We start from the raw sequence: 21528 nt of genomic DNA, 5'->3' as shown, positions 1-21528 counted from the left end.
CTTCAGAAACAAATGTAATCCACTGCGAGTTCAGCGGCTCAGATGTCGGGAGTAAATGACGACTGCTATGTTCATTATTACATCCAACAACAAGAACACCTCAATCGCTTAGGAGTCATTCTTGTCTACATCTGCTCCAGCGGTGAAACAATGACAGCTCACTCAGGGCGGGTCTAAGGTAAGACACCAGTCCAGTCTGTGCTGAAACGCTACTGTCAATCAAACTAGCGTGGGAGGGGCCTGTCTGTGTGACGTCACACAGACAGGCATCTGAGATCGGCTCGATTTGAGAAAGGGGAAAACATTTAACCAAATTAAAAAAAAAAAAAACACTGGGGGGATTTTTATCATAATAGGGTGGTTGTGTACACACACTGCCAACACACATTTCAGTTCAAACAACTTGTAAAAGTGCATGTAGCATCCTATGACCCCTTTAAGTAAGAAAGTCATGAACATCTTGGATGGGGTGAGTAAATGATCAGGATATGTTTAATCTGGAAATGAACTAATCCTTTTACTCAAGAACCACTTGGACTGGATCACTGAGTCAGTGAACCCAATTTATTTTCTACACTCTTAAAAATAAAGGTTATTTTTAAGAACGGAACTGGTTCTTGTTCCGGAATTGTTTTATTGCATTGCTATGAAAACTCCTTTTTGGAACACTTTTTTTAGTGTATGAACTGCTAATCCACAACCAGACCGAATGATTTGGATTACTTTTCTGCTTTAAATTTTTTAATTTTTTTTGTCATTCAGAATGAATTCATTTCCATGATTTATTAATTTGTGGGCACATATTATTCATTTGTTCCCACGTTTTAGTTCAGTCATGACCATGTTCATTATCATTTTAATTTATGTAATGCAGGGCTCTGTATAACTGTATAACTATAACTGAAAAATAGCTGTATGAAGATTCTTCAAAATACTTTTTGTTCAACATAGAGAGGAGAGAGTATCATACAAGTTTGGCCCTACATGGGGTGAGTAAATGATTTAAGAAGAGTTTGGCAAGAAGAAAATACAGGAGAAAATAAAGCCACAACCTGCGTAACGAGAAATGAAAGCGAGCGAGTGTAAGAGAGAGACGGATATGTCTGGAGGGGCCTACTTTTCTCTTTTGGGTTTAACCGAAGAACAGCGGGACTAGAGCACCCGTGTTAATGACAGAGAGCTGTTGAATGGGATCCAGCTCTTTGAAGAGGACGGCAGCACCTGAGGACGGCCTGTTTGTCTTGTGGCTTTCCACCAGTGGCTCAGGATTCACAGCACTGTGTAATGTTTACCCAAACATGTCAGCTTTTAAGGTCGGAGGGTGACGAAGGGGACGATTAGGTCTGCCAGCCCAGAGGAGGACGAGTGTATGAATGGAGCAGAAAATGCTGAACGACAGACAGAAAGAGAGATACTGGGGAGATGTAGTAGCTCGGTGGGTGGGACTGGATAGAAATAGTCAGGAAGAGAAAGAGGTCAAACAGTTTGGAGATGTCAGGGACCACCGGAAAAACAACATTTACATCCTCTGTACATCCTTCATCGAAGCTGTTGAGTGAAGAGAGAGGAAATAAATAACATTTCTCACCAACAAATGCCTTCTCTCTTTTACAAATTATGTTATTGAAGGTGTGCATGTTTCTGCACCATTCTATGCCATTTTGTAGCATAAATAGTGTCTATTCATAAATGCGTGGATAGTGATGCAAGTGCATAGTTTACATAATTTGGGCTCTGAACTCAAGTCTCCCTACACTCTCAAACTATATTGTTTGTATTGCAAAAATTTTAATACACTACAATATTATATTTCATACTTATAATCAGAGACTTCGAGTCAATATTTATATATTATTCTGTTGTTAATGATTTGATCATGCCATTCACAATGTTTAAAAATTGTGACTGAAAATGTGGGTGCTCACTGTTGCATTTGTGGACATTTTTGAGTTTGTATCATGATTCAAATCAAATAAAATAAAAGTAAACATACATTGGTCATTTGTTATGAAATATATACTTAAAACACACCTTGGTCATGAAGTGAGAGAATTAAAAAAAATAACATTAAAAAAATGTATGTGATATACATTAAGTGTAATAAAATAAAATACACCTTGGTCATTAGGTTAAAGAAGTTATGAAATAAATATTTTGAATACACCTTGGTCATGACGTGAGAGAACTTAAAAAAACATAAAAAAATAAAACAAATGTGATTAAAAAAAACAATAAATAAATAAAAAGACCATTGGTCATGAAGTGATAATAAAACAGTACAATTTAAGTTAAGTTAAAGTTAAAATTGAAAATGAAAATGAAATAAATACTTAAAATACACCTGGGTCATGAAGTATGAGAACCTAAAAAAAAAAACGTAAAAATAAAAGAAATGTGATACAAATGAAACAAAATAAAATATAAGCATTGCTCATTGAAAATTTGAGAAAAGTATATAAAAAAATACTTAAAATAGACCTTGGTCAAGAAGCTAAAAAACCAAATAAACATAAAATAGGTGTGACATAAATGTGATAAAATAATGTAATAAACCAAAACACAAATAAACACTTAAAATAACCGCTGGTCATAAAGTCAGAGAAGTTAAAAATAAAATAAAATAAGATGAGATAGAAATGTAACAAATTGTAATAAAATAATGCAATAAAAATCTAATAGCAAAAAATGTTGGTCAGCACTCTTAAAAATAAAGGTGCTTCACGATGCCATAGAATAACCTTTTTGTCTAAATGGTTCCATAAAGAACCTTTAACTTCTGAAGAACCTTTCTGTTTCACAAAAGCTTCTTTGTGGTGAAATAAGGTTCTTCATATTACAAAAACGCAAGAAAGAGATGGTTCTTTAAAGAACCTTTGACTGAATGGTTCTTCTATGGCATCGCTTGAAGAACCTTTTGAAGCACCTTTATTTTTAAGAGTGTAGGTGGTAAATAAATCCTTAAAATAACCACTGAAGTGTAGTGGATGAAGTAAGAGAAGCAAATGAAATAAAACATATTTACAAATGTACTAAAATAAGATGTAATAAAATTAAAATCTCTGGCCATGAAGCAGAAGTGATGTGCTGAAGAGAGAGGTGTGATTGTGCACTCAGGCATGGAGTATTATGGCCTGCTGCTCCATTGTACAAAGAGGAACCCCTATCCTCATTCTGTCTTTTAAAGGGCAACTATGATTTTTGCCTTATCGCACGTTATGTTGTGAAGCTTTAACTTCAATCACTCCTTCCTCTCCAGGGTGGTCTCGTCTGAAGCTGGTCTTTGAGAAGCTTTGGCCCCTGACCTATAGGAAAGTGTTTGCGAGTTAGTGAGCGTCCATGGAAGAGAGACAAAAAACAGGAAGCGTGCCAACAAAGCTCAGATTGTTCCAGTGGTGCTGATAAATGGCCGGCTGTCATCAAGAAGCTGAGAAAGACAGAGAATATCTCTAATGAACACTCGCACGGGCCTTATCATCAAACAAAGTGGCACAAACGTATCAGTCTGCTGTCCTTTGTGTGCGAATTGTTCGCAGGTTACAGGAAACAATTTCTGAGCAAAGTTTAAGACTGTTGTTTTGGGTTCCCGGGTCTGTCTGATATGCCTTTACGTTCACTTGGAGTGAATGATGAATTTAAGCATGGCTCCGACCTCCACACTTTGTTTCACCCGAAAAGGCCTTGAGGTTTCTCACCATGGAGACTGTATCAACTTCTCCCAAACAGCCTCCTAATCTATGCATCTGTCTCACCCACTTTTCCTCTTTCCTTTCTTCTTTAAAAATATTCTTATGCTCCTCGGCAGGAATTTTGCATTTGTCAAATAAAGTTCCCAGAAGTTTCCTTGCTGTTCGCAGTGGACTCGCCCCAAAGGTTTTTACTAATGTGGTAGGTCTGACTCAGAGATTGAAGTCATCATCATCATCCAATTCATCATCATCATCATCATCTTTGTCAACTTCTGACACACCTTAATGTTTTTTGAAGCTGGAAAGTGCTGAGCACTCTTGTGATTTTGAACTTTCCATTTTTACTTCGGCTTCAGCCGTGCAGAGGATATTTTCTCACAGTGATTCTAGGCAAACTGTACGGTAAATGGCATTATTGTAAAGGGAACAGCGTGCCATGCTTTTGATGATGAGCTGGCGTGAGGCAGGTGAGATTAAAGCATACCTGTGCCAGGGTTTGGCGGAAGGAGCAAGCCCTCGAGAGCCACTTCAAAGATGGCTATAACATAGTCTCCTTTCTGTTGCTGTGCCTCGACACGACCGGCAGAGCAGTCTAGTCATGTCCTCAGCACTGGATTCCTTCAACACCCTGCTTTTGTCCACGTCCTAGAACATATACTTTTATATATAAACCATTTATATATAAACCATTTTTTCCTATTGAATTTTTTTTAAAATGCATTTTAAACATAGAATGCTTTGAATTACCTTATTATATGTGACCCTGCACCACAAAACCAGTAATAAGTGTCAATTTTTCGAAATTGAGATTTATGCATCATCTGAAAGCTGAATAAATAAGATTTCCATTGATGTATGGTTTATTAGGATAGGACAATATTTGGCTGAGATACAACTATTTGAAAATATGGAATCTGAGGGTGCAAAAAAAATCAAAATATTGCGAAAATCACCTTTATAGTTGTTCAAATGAAGTTCTTAGCAATGCGTATTACTAATCAAAAATTAGGTTTTGATATATTTATGGTAGGAAATTTACAAAATATCTTCATGGAACAAGATCTTTACTTAATATCCTAATGATTTTTGGCATAAAAGAAAAATCTATAATTTTGACCCATACAATGTATTTTTGGCTATTGCTACAAATATACCCCAGCGACTTAAGACTGGTTTTGTGGTCCAGGGTCACATATATTGTTAAAAAAGAAAAAATTAGGTATGAAGTAAAAATAAAATAAAATAAAATCCTGAAATATTTTATACTGAATAATATTAATTACTGAATATATATTAATTATACTGAACAATACTGAAATAATATTAATTATCAGCATGCACCTACTATAGGATTAGGGTTTGGTTTAGGGTTTGTTGCATGTAATTATGCGTCATCCTACAGTAAGTAGGTGTAACAAATAAGGGGTTACGACATAGTTTGGGGGACTTAATGCAAAAAAAAGTAAAATATTTAATGTAAACTAAAAACAAACTATTTTATACTTAGTTCTGACTTTTATGCTTTAATATTAATTTGTAAGTAGTATTTTTTGTTGAAAAGTTAAATTTCCAAGAACTAGGAACATTCAAGCAAATATGTAAAAAGTTTTTCTATAATTAATCTTTGATATGCTTATTTATCACTGCTGCAAATCCAAAATCACGAGCCTTCAGTATATATGTATATATATATATATTTATATATATATATATATATATATATATATATATATATATGAAAAAAACAAACAATACGAAGCTGAGTCCAGCCCGGGGTCGTCACATGTGGTTGCCCCAAGTCTGCCGGACGCTCCTTCGTTGAATCCGCCGGCTGCACCGTTCTCAAGCCCACCGGCCGCTCCTTCGTCGAATCCGCCCGCCTCTGCTCACTCTAGGCCGCCGTGTGTGACGCTGTGTTTCGTTGTGAAAGTGAAACTACTTTGTTCGGCCTTCCAAAAGAGGACACGTCTAGAAATCAGTGGTTAAGTTGTATTTACAACACTGTTCCAGAACACTTCAACCCAAATATTCAGATGTGTGCAGCGCATTTTATGGAGGACTGTTTCCTGATCCTGGGAGAGTAGACTACAATGCCGTCTGGTCTGACTCACAGACTGTAAGTAAGTTTTTTATATATAAAGAATTTGCCACTGATGATTCAAACGCAAGTTTTGAGCAGTGTAGAGTAGCGCTTGTTGTTTGTCATTTCTCCGATCACAAATGCAGACATGGTTTTATGTTTGCGCAACGCGCAAAAAGACAGAATAAGTCATTATAATCCGTAATTATATCCCCACTGGATGCAACAAATGCCTCGTTTATAATGCGTTTTAATGTTTTTGTCTCGTCACTCCGGCCGGACAGGGCATCACAGTATGGTAAGGGCGTAACATTTCCGTCACATGCTTGAGGTATTCAGCCAATCACAATGCACTGGATAGCTGGCCAATCAGAGCACACCTCGCTTTTCAGACCGATGAGCTTTGTAAAAATCGACACGTTTCAGAAAGGCGGGGCATAGAGGAGAAAAAATTTACAGTATGTGGAAAATAATGTGTTTTTTTAACCTTAAACCACATAAACACATTTCATTACACCAAATACACACACTAATGTTCTTTTTAGCAACATCATATGACCCCTTTAAGTTCCATTATATCAAGTATTACTGTACAACCAAAAATATACACTCCTTATACTCATTGTTTTCAATTTTGCATTTCCTGACAGCATACAAAAACACATCGGCTAGTACAAACTATAATTTCTCTGTAAATGATAAACATCTTTATTATTCAAGGGATAAGAAAGAGACCGATTTTTCATCATCTCGACATCGCTATGTGTCATTGACACGATATGTAAAGGCATTAGCAGAAAAACTTTTGTTATCAATGCATATTCTGTTACATGGAATGATTACTGTTTTATACAAATATGCTATGTCTGCTGGTACAGTACATATTCCTGACTATCATTTCTTTGTAAATGATAAACATCGGAAACATTTACAAGGTAAACGCCAGACTATGCTGGTAGAGTCAACACATGCTGTCTTTCTCTCTAGCCAGGCTTATGTCATACGTCCTTAGAGGGCTAAAAATGCTTTCGTAACCTACACTTCACCTCTGTCCAGAGCGTTAAAGTCATGAAAACATGGCAGGGGGACACAGGTGGTCCTATTTCACTTAATCATCCACTATATATAAAGGAGTCATTCTACAGTTGCAGTGGCAGATGCTGTCAGTCGCTTTTAGACGGCAAAAACTCAAACTGCAATGTACACTATTTCTATACACTGAAAAAAAAAAATTCATTCCACAAATAATTACAAAGAAAAGACAACACATTGAATTAAATATGAAATTTTGAAGGACTGAAATTAAATTTTCTTGTAAAACACACATTTATTTATTTTTTGCTATGTAGTCATAGATACATGCATTTCCTCCCTGTATGAGTTAAATTTTACAAATGTTTCAAATGAAAATGCCACCGCAGCTGTAGAATTAAGTTGAAGACAAAGCCCAGAATAACATGTAAATGTATGATGAAGGGGGAGAGCCAGCAGAGAGAGGTAACAGCTGTTTGAAACTAGTAAAGTCTTCATTGCATGTGTTGACGTTTACGAGTATCATCTTTCCGATGGCCGTGCATCAAAACCCCTACATGTGCAAACGCTGGGGGGTGAGATTGCGACACAGCCTCGATATATACCATCTCCCGCAGGGTGTACTGAAGGGGGGACGGGACTGTTATGAACAGACATGCCGCATTGCCTGAACACACTTAGCAATAATTGAACTAATCATCAGGAACCATATGTTCAATGCCTAAACATGGTTGCCAGATATTTCCTTTAGTTTCAAAACATTGTGTGTATGACCTCTTGTGAACCAGTCACATCTGCCTTTATTTAATAAAAAAAAAAACAATAAAGAAAATCAATATATTCTTGATTGCAGTGGTTGAAATATGAAGCTGCATGTGCAGTGTGAAGAACATGAGTTTCTCCGTAAATTCAGCAGGAGATTGGTTACATTTCTTAATGACTTAAATCAACATTGCCCATTTGGCTGAAAAACAAAAGTTGTTTTCATTAATTGTAATTATTGCAATAAAAAAGCAGCATGTGTTAGATGAGTGTGGAAAGAACTAAGGATTACCACATGAGGGAGTGGGTTTATATTGAAAGATACTGTCAACAACAGGGTTATTATCATACAGTGAAACTGAAGACATAAGATACTGACTTCGTATACTAAAATAACAAAATTAACTAAAGAGTCAATGAAGAATTACCTCAAATAAAATAATAAACAACCAAAACAAATTATCAGTTTCTTAAGTCATTCTAATTCCAGTCTTATCTTTTTAAGACAACCCACCTGCAGATGGCGATACAGTTTGCGATGCAAGTAAGCTTGACGATGACTATTTAAGCTCATCTACACAGCAGTCTTTAATAAAAACCATCGCTAGGTGATTTGTCCAGTCAGACTAATGTGTAAGAAATGGCAGACGGGCTGAATAAATATCCACATCCACTCTCTGACAGTAGGTGGCGCTTTTAGAGAAGCAGAAATACTCACACAAAAAGCTTAGCACAACTTTGTTTCTTAACACCAATTATAAGAGTGCAGAGACAAGAGACTGCATCTGAAAGTTAAGGCAGCTCGCCAAAGCATACTTCGGTTTTTACACGTTATGTGAGGGTCCACGCACAGTGCGAGGGCAAATATCATCACCAGAATAGTATGTGCACCATCTGATTTTTGTAACCGCTGGCCCGGGCCACTGTTTCACAGTAGAAAACAAAACTAAAGAGACGGAACAACAACAACAAAAAGGCGGAGACTGCAACAACAACAGACGATCGCTTGGACAAGTGCTTGTGTGAGGAGGTTATGAGATTGTAGCAAATTTAATTTAAAAGAGTACAAAGACATTTTTATCGGTCATAACTTCTGGAGAAAAATAGAGCAGATGCTGGACAAAGATGACGCTTTCGAGAGCGCATGTGTCGACCGCCTGCATTTGAGCACGCTATCAAATAGAGTATACTTTGAAAGGCTGTGTGTTCATCTGTATGCATACGCTAGCGTACTGTATGCATAAAAAACGGATGCATACTTTGGGCTTTAAGGTCATATTAGTGAAATTACAGTGAAATTTCGTCACCAAATAAAAGCCCATTGTCTCTTCTCAGTTCGAATTCATGCGACCAACTGATGGCACATAAATGTTCATATAGGTATGAACAAGTGCAATGACAACTGTTCATTCAAATGAAAATGCTTAGCACACTGAATTTTCACACTGAACATCCGGAGTTGGTGTGAAGAGACATTTACATATTGCTAAACTAGCTAGCTTCTAACTAGCTAGAAAACTGTGGACTGATGGAGATTTTCGGCACTAAATATTTGCCATTCACACCAAGAAAAATAACAAGCATTTTCTTCAGTTTCGCTTGAGCTCTTTCAAGCAGGATCTCAATTTATCTTTCAAAATTTTGATGATAATCGATATACGTATGTAACGGTATTTTTGCCTTTTCAGATTTCTTACTTTGTGTGCTACTCGTCAGTAACTCGTTTACAGTTACTTTGTGTGCTACTCGTCAGTAACTCGTTTACAGTTACTTTGTGTGCTACTCGTCAGTAACTCGTTTACAATCACTTTGTGTGCTACTCGTCAGTAACTCGTTTACAGTTACTTTGTGTGTTACTCATCAGTAACTCGTTTACAGTTACTTTGTGTGCTACTCGTCAGCAGTTTTGGGCAAGTTACTTCCAAAATGTAATACATTATATATTTCTAGTTACTGTCTTTTGAAAGTAATTAGTTACATTGCAATATTACTGTCTCTGAATTGTAACCTAATATGTGGCCTATAAAGATTGATATTATGGGGGCGGGGTCAAGCAACACAAGCAAGCAATGCGCAAACTGTGCGCAAGAGTTATGCCAGTGAACGTCAGTAAACTCACTATAGAGAAAGTGAAAGTAAAAAAACTGACGGAGCTTTCTAACGGCTGCATTAACTGAGACATCAAGAGACAAAATTACTTCAATATAGGCTGATGATGGTATATATCTGTCTTAAATTATTCCCTTAATATTTCTCTTGTGGCCCGTATAGTGAAAAACATGAGAAGAAACGTATTTCGCGTTAAACAGGTTGTTTTTGAAAATCTGTGCACGAAATAAAGCTGCTCTTAATTTTCATCGATGACTGCAGTGTTAATAATTTTAATTATAGGCCTATAATTCAATTGTATAAATTAATAGACCTGTTTAAAAAAAACTTTTAAAAAACCTTCTCAATGAGGAGTAGCCTAAGCTAATAGCCTAGATTTAATTTATCCTCACAGCACGCCATACGGCACGGAACGGCATAGCCATATAGACTATGATTTAACAAAAACAAATTTTGTTATTTTTAGTTAAACTTAATTTTTGTTGCTTGTCTGCGCTCGTCCGCCGCCTTTGTTCTAGCACGTTGCTAAGCATTCTTATCCTTTTCTCCGATAAACTGAAAATAACAGGAGTGTGTCCATCTCACAAATGTAGAATCCGTCTCTGCAGTCATCTCAACCATCTAATTCCAGCAACAGAAGATAGACAAACTTTTTTTCTCTGGAATTTTTTCTCTGGTGCTGTTTTGCTGTGTTAGTAATATGTTGTTGTAACTTGCGTTACTGAGATTGTAACGAGTAATAATATTACCCAAATTTTATTAGTAATGCGTTATATTACTGCGTTACAGCAAAACATAATATACTACTGTAATATTATTACTTTTGTAATGCGGTACTCCCAACTCTGCTCGTCAGTAACTCGTTTACAGTTACTTTGTGTGCTACTCGTCAGTAACTCGTTTACAGTTACTTTGTGTGCTACTCGTCAGTAACTCGTTTACAATTACTTTGTGTGCTACTTGTCAGTAACTCGTTTACAGTTACTTTGTGTGCTACTCGTCAGTAACTCGTTTACAGTTACTTTGTGTGCTACTCGTCAGTAACTCGTTTACAATTACTTTGTGTGCTACTCGTCAGTAACTCGTTTACAATTACTTTGTGTGCTACTCGTCAGTAACTCGTTTACAGTTACTTTGTGTGCTACTCGTCAGTAACTCGTTTACAGTGACTTTGTGTGCTACCGTCAGATATAAAGGAGTAAATTTATTCATTAATCAATTTTCAACAATATTTGATAGTAATATTCTGTAATTTTATATTGATTATTTAATTGTTACAATAATATTGTTAATACTTTATATATTGCCCTGCCCTAATTGACTGTTGGTGTTTTTTATCATACACCACCCTTAAAAAATCATTGGGAAAGTGATTGCAATGATTTTGTTTCTATGTGCCATCATCGTTATATTTTTAGTGTGGACTCTGCTAGTCTTTTAAATTTTGAATGATTTTTACTTATCTTTATTATTATCTTTATAATTATAGTTCTTGGTGTGAAAGGGCCTTTCTTGATATTTATTTTAGTGCACAGATTATGCTGATATTTTGCATGTGTCTGCTAGGTGTGAGACGTGTTTCACACAGTTATAAATCTTTTTTTATGATAAAGATTCAATATTCTGTTAGCCCTATGTAGCTGCTGCATCAACACCTTGATGGCAAACGCTCATTAAGCCATAAATACCAGTTCATGTGTGCGATATTGGGAGTAGTTCAAAACCCAAATATTCCCTCCAGTTTAACAAGTTTGTGTTGACTGCATTCCATGCCACCATGTCAGTGGAAAACAGCGGTGGTCAGGTCAACTCAATCCGTTTCTTTTTCTGAGTGAAGTTTTCCAGGCCCCATCTACAGCAAATTAGCTTTTCACCTTGTCATGGCTGACACGCTGACAAAACAAATAAATAGCCAAGTATCAAAGTCTCTGTGATGAATATTTTCAGACTTTTCAGTTTATCTTCTCAAGCCTGGTGGTCTACGGTTATGAGAAGCTGCCCTCTTGGCTGTTCTAGACCTCCAGGGACAACAAATGAAGTAATGTTGCAGTTTGGTTGCATCAATGTCGACTCGACATTGCCTAAATGAAAACCTTGCTAAAAATTTTCAAGTTCAGATGTTCAAGGACTTTGCAGTAAAACCACTTTAGCCCATTCCCAATTCATCTTAGCTCTAGACTAACACTGCAGCACTGTTACACTTCTGGAGTGACACAACCCTCGGTTTGAATAATTTATTACACCTGTAGGTTGAGTAACACTACTGAGATCCATCAGGCTGGATCTGAAAGCTGAAAAACGCTGCCTTCGCAAACATAGCCGTCTATGGTATCCCTCAATCTTGTGTGTGCGGTTGGTGGAAAGAATAATAACGGCACCTGACAGAGCTGCTAAAAGAAGTGAATGGTTTTAATTGTGTAGTTTTCTTCAACCTGCGAATAGTTTCTGATGAGAAATAAGCACTGTAGTTACTGAATATTTGCTTGGTTATGTCTAAAGTGCATGTGAATTTATTCTAGTTTGTCAGACATAAAATTAATGTATTAATATGCAAAATTTAGGGGTAGATAATGTACTGAGTGACAAGCTAAAATAGGATGTCAAAGGAAGCAGATGGGAGAAAAACAAATAAGAAATGTAAAATATATACTAGAATACATGGTCCGTTAAAGGGGTCATATGATGTTGCTAAAAATAACATTATTGTGTATATTTGGTGTAATGAAATGTGTTTATGCGGTTTAAGGTTAAAAAAACACATTATTTTCCACATACTGTACACGGAAAAATTTAAATCGCATCATATGACCCCTTTAAGATTACACAGCTACTTTTAAACGGACATTGATGGTTTTTTGCCTAAAACTAAAACTGTTAAAAAAATGTTTTTGGTTATTAAAATAAAGCTGAAGTAATTTTACAATTTTAAACTGTTGTCTTGTCAACTAACTGAACAATTTTAAAGGGGTCATATGATGCTTTTTTAAAGATCATTATTTTGTGTATTTGGTGTAACAGAATATGTTGACATGCTTTAATGTTCAAAAAACACATTCATTTTCAAATACTGTACATTATTGTAGGTCCTCTATGCCCCGCCTCTCTCAAATGCTTCGTTTTCTACAAAGTCCCTCCTTCCGACAAGCGCAGTCTGCTCTGATTGGCCAGCTGACCCAGTGCATTGTGATTGGCCGAACACCGCAAGCACTCGTTGGAAATGTAACGCCCCTTACCATAATCGCGAGCTTCAGCTTTCAAAATAAATGTAAAGACAGAGCCCAAAAGGGGAACAGAGTCACGTGACAGACACAGTGATGAAGCTGGTCTCTCTCTCTCTCACATACACATGCGCGCGCGCGCACACACACACATATGATGCGCAGAACTCCGCATTTGAACAGTCAATAGCAAATACTTAAACTAATAACAAAACAGTAGCTGATTCAGAAGCGCCAGATTGTCATAGCAAAGTCAGAATTACCTCCTCTCCTAGGTTCATGAAACGGTCGTCCATAAAATGCATTGCTGTTCTGTTGTAAGTAATCTTAAAGATTCCTAAATGCATCTACTTTCGGAAGGCCAAATAAAGTGCTTTTGCTTTCACCTAGAAACACACAGCGTCTCCCTGACATGCTGCTTCAACACTAACTGCGGTTCCTGAAACCACACCTTCTTTCTTTGCGTGCACATTTGGGCGGTATTATGCTAATATTTCCACATAGTGAGGTAGATATGTGGGGGCTTGTTAGAACGATTCGTTTTAGGGGGGCGTGGCAGAGTCTTAATTTTTATAAAGAATATCTCTTTGGTTTTGAGACTTTAGTCTTTGCAACTTCAGGGATCTTATCTATGCACAATCAGCTTGTAACACTCCAAAGAGAAAGGAGAACTTGAAATCGCATCATATGACCCCTTTAAGATGAAGTACTAAAATGACTTAAAACTGAAATAGAAATTAATTAAAACTAAACAAAAACACAACTACAGGTGCATCTCAATAAATTAGAATGTTGTGGAAAAGTTAATTTATTTCAGTAATTCAACTCGTGAAACTCGTGTATTAAATAAATTCAATGCACACAGACTGAAGTAGTTTAAGTCTAAGAATCAAAGACTTAAACTACTTCAGTCTGTGTGCATTGAATTTATTTAATACACGAGTTTCACAATTTGAGTTGAATTACTGAAATAAATGAACTTTTCCACGACATTCTAATTTATTGAGATGCACCTGTATGTTTATGTAATTTAGAAAGCACATACAGCAAGTGCTGATCAACAACCAACCAACTAACAAACAAACAAATAAAGATTCAAACAAACACAGAAACCAAGATGTTAGATGTTAAAACTCAAAGAAAATACGTTTTACGGGAAGATTTAATGCATTAACTAACATTTACTAACAATGAGCAATTTATTTGTTACAGTATTTATTAATGTTAGTTAATAAAAATGACAAACGTTTATTGTTTGTTCATGTTAGCTTATAGGTCAATTAACTAATAGATACATCTTTTGATTTAAATAAATGTTCAATTACATTAACTGAGATGAATTACATTAACTGAGATTACTCTTTTTCATTGTTAGTTCATGTTAACAAATAGAACCGTATTATAAAGTCTTACTAAAAAAATGAAAACTGATAACAAAAGCTAATTCATAATACTATAATAGTATATCAATTATACTCAAATAACACAGCGGATTTTGCACAATATCTGCAATATCAGCAGGGTCAAAGCTAATTAGACTATGCTAATCAGTTAAACTTTGACAACCATCACAGGTCAAAGGTCATTTAAGACTTCAGAACACACTAGGGCCGATGGGTAAAATATGAGAGTGAAAATAAAGAGATATACTGTACCTGAGCCCGAAATGTCTCTTGATGGACAAATTTAGAAGTGAAAAATAATAGATGATCAGGATGTTTTGAATAGACTGAAGGCAGAAACATCTGGAACCAGAGAGGAAATTACATCTGTTGAACAATAATTCAGAGTGGAAAGTTTTTCCTCTTTTATTGTTTTTTGTTTCCCTCTCCTCTCCACTCTTCCTCTCTGATGGATGGTAAAATGTGCAGGTGTGGGTTTTCTTTGATATGAGAGTCCACATGTTTCATTCAGAGGGTTCTTGGCTGCCTTCGGAAGAAACTGTCAAAGCCAGAGCCTCTCATTTTTCAGAGTTTGTCCAGGTCTCTGACTGGAGGTGTTGTCTAGATCAGGCAGGGTTTATAATCAACACTATTGATTAGATTATATTGGCACAGCTGAAGTAATAATCACATACAAACTCTGCACTCCATTAATTAATTGAACTGGAAATTGAGAGAGGCATCCATGATAATAATAATAATAAAAAGCACAAGGCCAGATTTCACATGTCGTAATCAAGGGTCGTATTGTTGCTGTGTTTTTGAAGCCAGCCAACCGATTAATTTTCATTTGAAACGTGAGCTCAACTGTGTTGGATTACTCATAATTACTCTAGTATAATCAATATTGTGCAGCGTTTCATCTTGATTGCATTTAGAGCTTAATGAATATCGTACTGTTGATCAATGATCATGAGCGTGTGTCTAAAGCTCCAGCGATTACAGGAAAGGTAAAATATGTGACCATGGAGCCATGATGGTAAATTAATGAACTCATAAACTATTCAAGCATAAACTCATAAACTAAGTATCACTATATTTCTTTGCAACATGCAGACCTTAATTAAACAAATCAGTGGTTTTCAACTGTTCCAAAATGAGTCAGAGTTCTGGTCTGATTAGCAGGGAAAACAATGCTAAATAAGTAATAAAATGCAAACTGTATAACCATAGTCTTACGAACTTTTAAATGGGATCATTCACATAATTATTTATTTTTCTTTATTGGGTCTAATTTGAGTAATTTTACATATTGCTGGATCTGTGCAGTTCATGATTATAGTAATACATTTCATGTTTGATTATGAAGACATTTTGGTTTTTATGCAATGTATTTTTATTTTTAAGAAATGTACATATATTTATAATATGACTTACATTACCATTCAAAAGTTGGGGATTAGTACAATTTTTAAACAAATTAATCATTCAATTTATACTAAAATAATGCTAAAACTAAGCAAATATTAATTCAATAGATTAACAATAAAGGTATTTTTATTTCAAATAAATGCTGTTCGTTTGAACTCTCTATTAATCAAGGTATCCTGAAGAAAAAGAAAACATTTAAAATTCCCAAAAAAATATGAAGCAGCCCAACTGTTTTCAACATTGAGAATGTTTCTTGATGTACGTTTCTTGATTTCTGAAGGAAAATGTCTGACACTGATATGATTGTCATTGCCTCTGACCTCTCTGTTTCTCTCGCTTTTCTTCTGGTTTTAGGGATCTCAGTATGAACAACATCAGTGAGATTCAGCCCAACGCTTTCCACGACCTGCACTTCCTCAGTGAACTGTAAGTACATTTGAAGGGCATTTAAACCCGCTCCGCCGTGTATTTCAGCTGCGTTCACCTCTATGGTGTGACAAAATGGTGTATACAAAAAATCCAGTTGATGAGTGGTTATTTATGTGAAGTGGTTCAATGAAGGTTAAGTTGGAGACTGACGTAATTCCAGATGTGTTATACAAGACCTAGATAGAAGTGTACCATAAAATCAGGAATAAACAAATAAATGAAATCATCAGCTCTGCTGATAATGACCTTAGCATGCCTTGTGTATTTGGATAGTAGACGTAGTTAATTTATTTTTATTGAAATATTATTTTTAAATTTATTACCATATATTTTTTTATCAACGTGAAATTGAATATAAGGGAAATTGGGTAACACTTTACAATAAGGTTTGATTTGTTAACATTACTTAACTACGTTAGTTAACTTGACCTAACAAGGACAAATACTTGTAAAGTGTATATTAATTAATGGTAATTTTAATATTTACAAATACATTATTAAAGTCAAACATTGTGTATGTTGTGTGTGTGTGTGTGTGTGTGTGTACAGTATATATATAATAATAATTATTATTATTATTAAATGGACCTGATCTAACATGAACTAAAAATGAACGGTTGCATTTTTATTAACTAATGTCAACACACATTAATACATACTGTGACAAATGTATTTCTCATTGTTAGTTATTGCATTAATATAAAGTGCTACTTGAAATTGCATTTTTTTTCTTTTAGGTTTGAAATAATTTCAGTACGCTAGTTAATTTTAGTGTGCAAAAATCACTTAATTTTTTTTTCTTATTTATTTTATTTTAATACAAACAGCTAAACTTGTTAAAATGATTAATTTTAATGTACTGAGGATTAAATAATTACAATATTTCTTTATTTCTTGTCCCATTATTTCTTATTATTTTCTATATTTTGTTAAACTTTTGAATTATTTTTGTGCAGTTTTGCTTCTCAATTAAATTCGTTTTTTTGTTGTTGTTTTTTACCAGAAAATAAGACAAGCAAGAATTGTTTTTTCAATGTAGTTATTAATGAGTTAATATGAATGCATACATTTGAAAATAATAATAATAATAATAATAAAACATTGAATAAAATTAAAATGTTTAAAATAAAACTAAGTTGTAATATAGCATGTTACACTGCAGGAAACCCATTTATATTGGGTCTTTATTATACCAAAATTTTATTTTTGGTGAAAATGTACAATCTTCAGTTTCCTATGTCACGTTTCTGAGACAGATGTATGCCACACTGCATGTGTCAGACACAAATGTATTGTTCAAAGCTCAAAGATGTACAGAGATGCTGCAGTACTCCCTGCAGCTTCATCAGAGCCACATAAAAGATCAAATGTATTTTATACCAACACCGAGCATGTACACACTCTGTCTAGACCTTTACATGTCAGCCATCAATCAAAAGAAGTTGAAGGCTAAAGCAATATAGCATGTCTTCTCACACTTTTCCCCCTGAAGGACCAATTAGCTCAGGTGAGACCTAACGTAACCCCTCTGAGAGTCTCTGGAGAGCGTTAAGGTTGAAATGAAAAGCACCTGGCAGCTCACACATGGTGCCGGCGGCAGCAGCAGCAGCAGGTCTGCGGAGCAGCTGGGACTCTCGGACACCTGACTGACACAAACAGGATGGATTGGGATTTGGGAATGGCCAGAGCTGTCGGAAAGTGTTGCGGGACGTGCAGACGGCAGGAGGGCTGCAGGAAATGTAGCAGTTTTGTAGGAGTCAATATTTATGACGTGGCTGTCAAAGCAACAGCAATTCCTCATTCCACTTCACTGAATTAGTCCTCGCTTCCCTGGGAATGGTGTGCTGTTGCTACATTTCAAACAACAGGGTGAAGTGGGGGAAATGTCGAAACTTCAACAGAATAGCAAACCTGAAGCCGTTCTGTACGTCCTGAAACCTCTGTTCAAGTCACAATCACAATATGTCTTGACTCAGTACAGTATGAAACATACAGTATCATGATTTTATCTCCATTGAAACAGAGGTATATTTAAAATTCAGGTTAAATCAAACAAACAAAAAAAAGGGGAGGGGGGGGGGGGTAAGAAATTACTTGAAATAAATGTTAATTGAAATAAAATATTTTTTTAAAAACTTACTTTTATTTCTATTAATTTCCAAGGCAAAATTTATCATCTAGATTAACTTACTATATCGTATGTATTTACTAGATGTACTAAAATAAAACTGTATAGACATACTGTAAACAAACAAAAATGACAAAAACACAGCAAAATACATGAAACTTGTATATATATATATATAAATGAAATTAATATAAAAATAAAATTTAGAATATTAACAACAAATATAATAGAACTATACCATAAGATACTATTATAGCATCTCAATAATATTAAAATAGCACTTCTTTCTGATAGTTTGTTAGTTCAAATTTCACACATAAATTTAACTTATGCATTTAAAAAAATCAAGAAAAAAAGAGTTCAAAATGAATGTATTCCTATAAAACATTATTGAAATATATTTAAATAAATACAATTTAATAATGCAGTAAACAAATATATATATATATTGATACAAAGATCTAAAATATTGATACAACATACAATATTATTGATATAGGATTATATTTTATTATTAATATATGATCGCTTTGGCATAAACCTAGAATATACCATTCTCTCCTAACTTATAATTGGATTGAAGAGCCTAATATTTCACAATATCTTAAGATGATGAGAAAAACTTTATTGTACTTTTGCAAACTCTAGAAAAAAAAAGTTTGTGCTAATTAAAATCATGCACTTCTTCAGTAATCTAAATTAAGATATTAAATGAATGCACACATCATTACGCATAATAACAACTATCAATATCTAAAGTGTAGACACAAGAAAGCGAGAAAAAAAAGTGTCATATTGAAATATGATTTTAATGCCCTATAGTAACGTTGTACACCTCTTTAAAAATAATATCGTTTTTTATTTTGACTGTAGTTGTTGTTAAGGAATATAATGGGCTTCTTTGTTTCTATTCAATAGCTGCATTATGAACAGCAAGAAACTGCTCGAGACAGTTTGTCTGAAAACACATTACAGTGATATTAGTGGGAGATCAATTTCATGCTTTGAAGTGCTGCTGGGAATGATGAATTTGTGTGTTTTCACCCTTTCTGGTACTCGTTTACACCCCTAGGAACCGCAGTTTGCGCAGAATAATTTCACGAGTCTAAATTACAATTCTGAGGATCATCTGTAAAGTTCTTTGCCCCGGGGTCAGTGGCGGGCTCTGTGGGAGCTTTCGTTTTTTCTTTTTGTCTCTGTTACACCTCAAGCTGCCTACCAAACGCAAATGATTAATTGGAACAATCAGATGTGATCAAATATATAAGATGAGAGAACACAGACAAGTCTTTACGTTTATTGTCCAGAAAGGCGGATTTGACCCGACCCAAGCGCTATCCCTCCACATCCTGTGTTTGAGTTATGCGGTGCGTGTCTACTTCAATCAGAACTGAGACTAAGCCATCAATATCTGCTTGTTCACTTCTGTAACACTATAACCCACCGAAGTCCCTCGGCATTACATAAACTACTCCCATGACCTGCGACTGTCAGATTCTGGCTGCTGTCCTATCAACTCCAAGGTCATCTGTGAGTGTGGAAAGGGGCAGAGGAAGTCTTGTTGTGTGCCTTTGGGACAGATGAAACGCAATCTGAGCCGAGTATGTCATTCTACTTCCTAAACCCCACCTTTTGACTTCAGCTCTAGCTCACCTTCTTCAGAGCAGATGATTTTCTGAGCTCACACAAGAGCTCTCGTCCAAAAGCTAGTTTGTACTGTCTGTAGCGAATTTAGCTCAACGACAGGAAATATGAATAATTAACCATAACTAGTTATAATTAACTATTCATATTTTAGATCCACTGTAGATATTTAGCTGACCACTCAGGGTCAACCGTCTTGTCAATTCTAAGAACGTTAATTTCCTGGTTAAAGGAAATAACCTTCTTACTGTACAATTCTATAAGTTTGTAACATAAATCTGCATGATTATTGACTGCGTCCTGGGGTGTTACAAAGTATTTGTGAAATCTAGCTAACAAAATATATATTGTGTGTTGGAGTGTTCCAGACGCTACATGTCTATATATTGAAGCAAATCTAAACTAAATAGAAATTATTTCAACAGCTGTACTCTGCACACCACTCAACACACACTCACATTTAAATCCAACAAAATTTGACTAATGGAGTTACTCTAATAAGCCTAAAAAGTACATAACACACACAAATATTTGGTAGAACTGTATAAATATATATAAACAATACAATTATTTCATTAGATTTAACTGCTTTCTTCGGAAATGTATTTTTGGTAACTCAAATGAAATAATTGATGCAATGCATTCTGGGATTGATTTTTGTGCTGCATTAAACTTTGGCCAAAATGTAATTTTATTGGACATGTAATTGTTTGCAATTAAATGAAAATGTATTTTAGTTTAAATTTATATGAAATGCAGTTAGCTAAACTTTACAGTGCTTTTTGACACTTTAAGTAGGACCTAAGTACATCTTTATATGTAATTTTGTATTTGTGGTAAATTTATGGTATGGCATTTATGGTAAAATATACCTCATTTCAATAGGAATATGTATGTATTGGACATACTGTAAATATATTTGTAATTACACATTTGTAATGAGGAAGTTGCAGTTTAAACCATTTAAAATATATTACCTGTAAATGTAATCTTGAAAAACACATTACTATTAACGTTATATTATAATGAATAAATATTATTATACAATTATTCAAGTACTTTGATTACAATTTACTTGATTAAATTGCACTTATTATACAGTTTAATCAAGTAAAACATAAAATCATATTAAAACAATGATTTAAAATTTACTTTAAAGTAAAAATTCTAATTTAACTTTTAATTATTACTAAGTGCAAAATGCAGTTAGGCCTACTTAAGTGTGTTAAAGGGTTAGTTCACCCAAAAATGAAAATTAGGCTGTGTTTTACTCACCCCCGATGCATCCTAGGTGTATATGACTTTTTTCTTTCAGACGAATCCAGTCGGAGTTATATAAAAATTGTCTTTGATCTTTCAAGCTGCATGCATCAGTCCAAAATAACTTAAATAAAAATCGCCCATCCATAATAAAAAGGGTCTGACGCGGCTCCGGGGGGTGAACAAAGGCCTTCTGTAGTGAATCGATTTTTTGTAAGAAAATTATCCATATTCAAAACATAATAATCACTTTAATGTAGCTTGCGCCAACAGTTGTACACAGAAGCAGCTCCGGGAGGATGACATATGAAGTCAGCGCTGGTCATGCGCCGGTGAGTCTCGTGAAAACCAACGTTTGTTTACAGGA

At 35.0% G+C, this 21528-nt stretch overlaps 1 protein-coding gene across 1 annotated transcript in view; it reads left to right on the top strand.

Annotated features, from left to right (window-relative positions):
• LOC107559174 (leucine-rich repeat-containing G-protein coupled receptor 6) overlaps positions 1-21528 on the top strand; it is a 91888-nt gene that overhangs the window by 30061 nt on the left and 40299 nt on the right. The window contains exon 2 of the mRNA XM_016242921.1: positions 16055-16126. Coding sequence (XP_016098407.1) covers positions 16055-16126 — 72 coding nt within the window. The remainder of the gene's footprint in view (positions 1-16054; positions 16127-21528) is intronic.

Source organism: Sinocyclocheilus grahami, unplaced genomic scaffold, assembly GCF_001515645.1.
Source record: "Sinocyclocheilus grahami isolate Dianchi unplaced genomic scaffold, SAMN03320097.WGS_v1.1 scaffold676.1, whole genome shotgun sequence".
NCBI classification, from domain to species: domain Eukaryota; kingdom Metazoa; phylum Chordata; class Actinopteri; order Cypriniformes; family Cyprinidae; genus Sinocyclocheilus; species Sinocyclocheilus grahami.
This window is presented reverse-complemented; position numbering and strand designations above follow the sequence as displayed.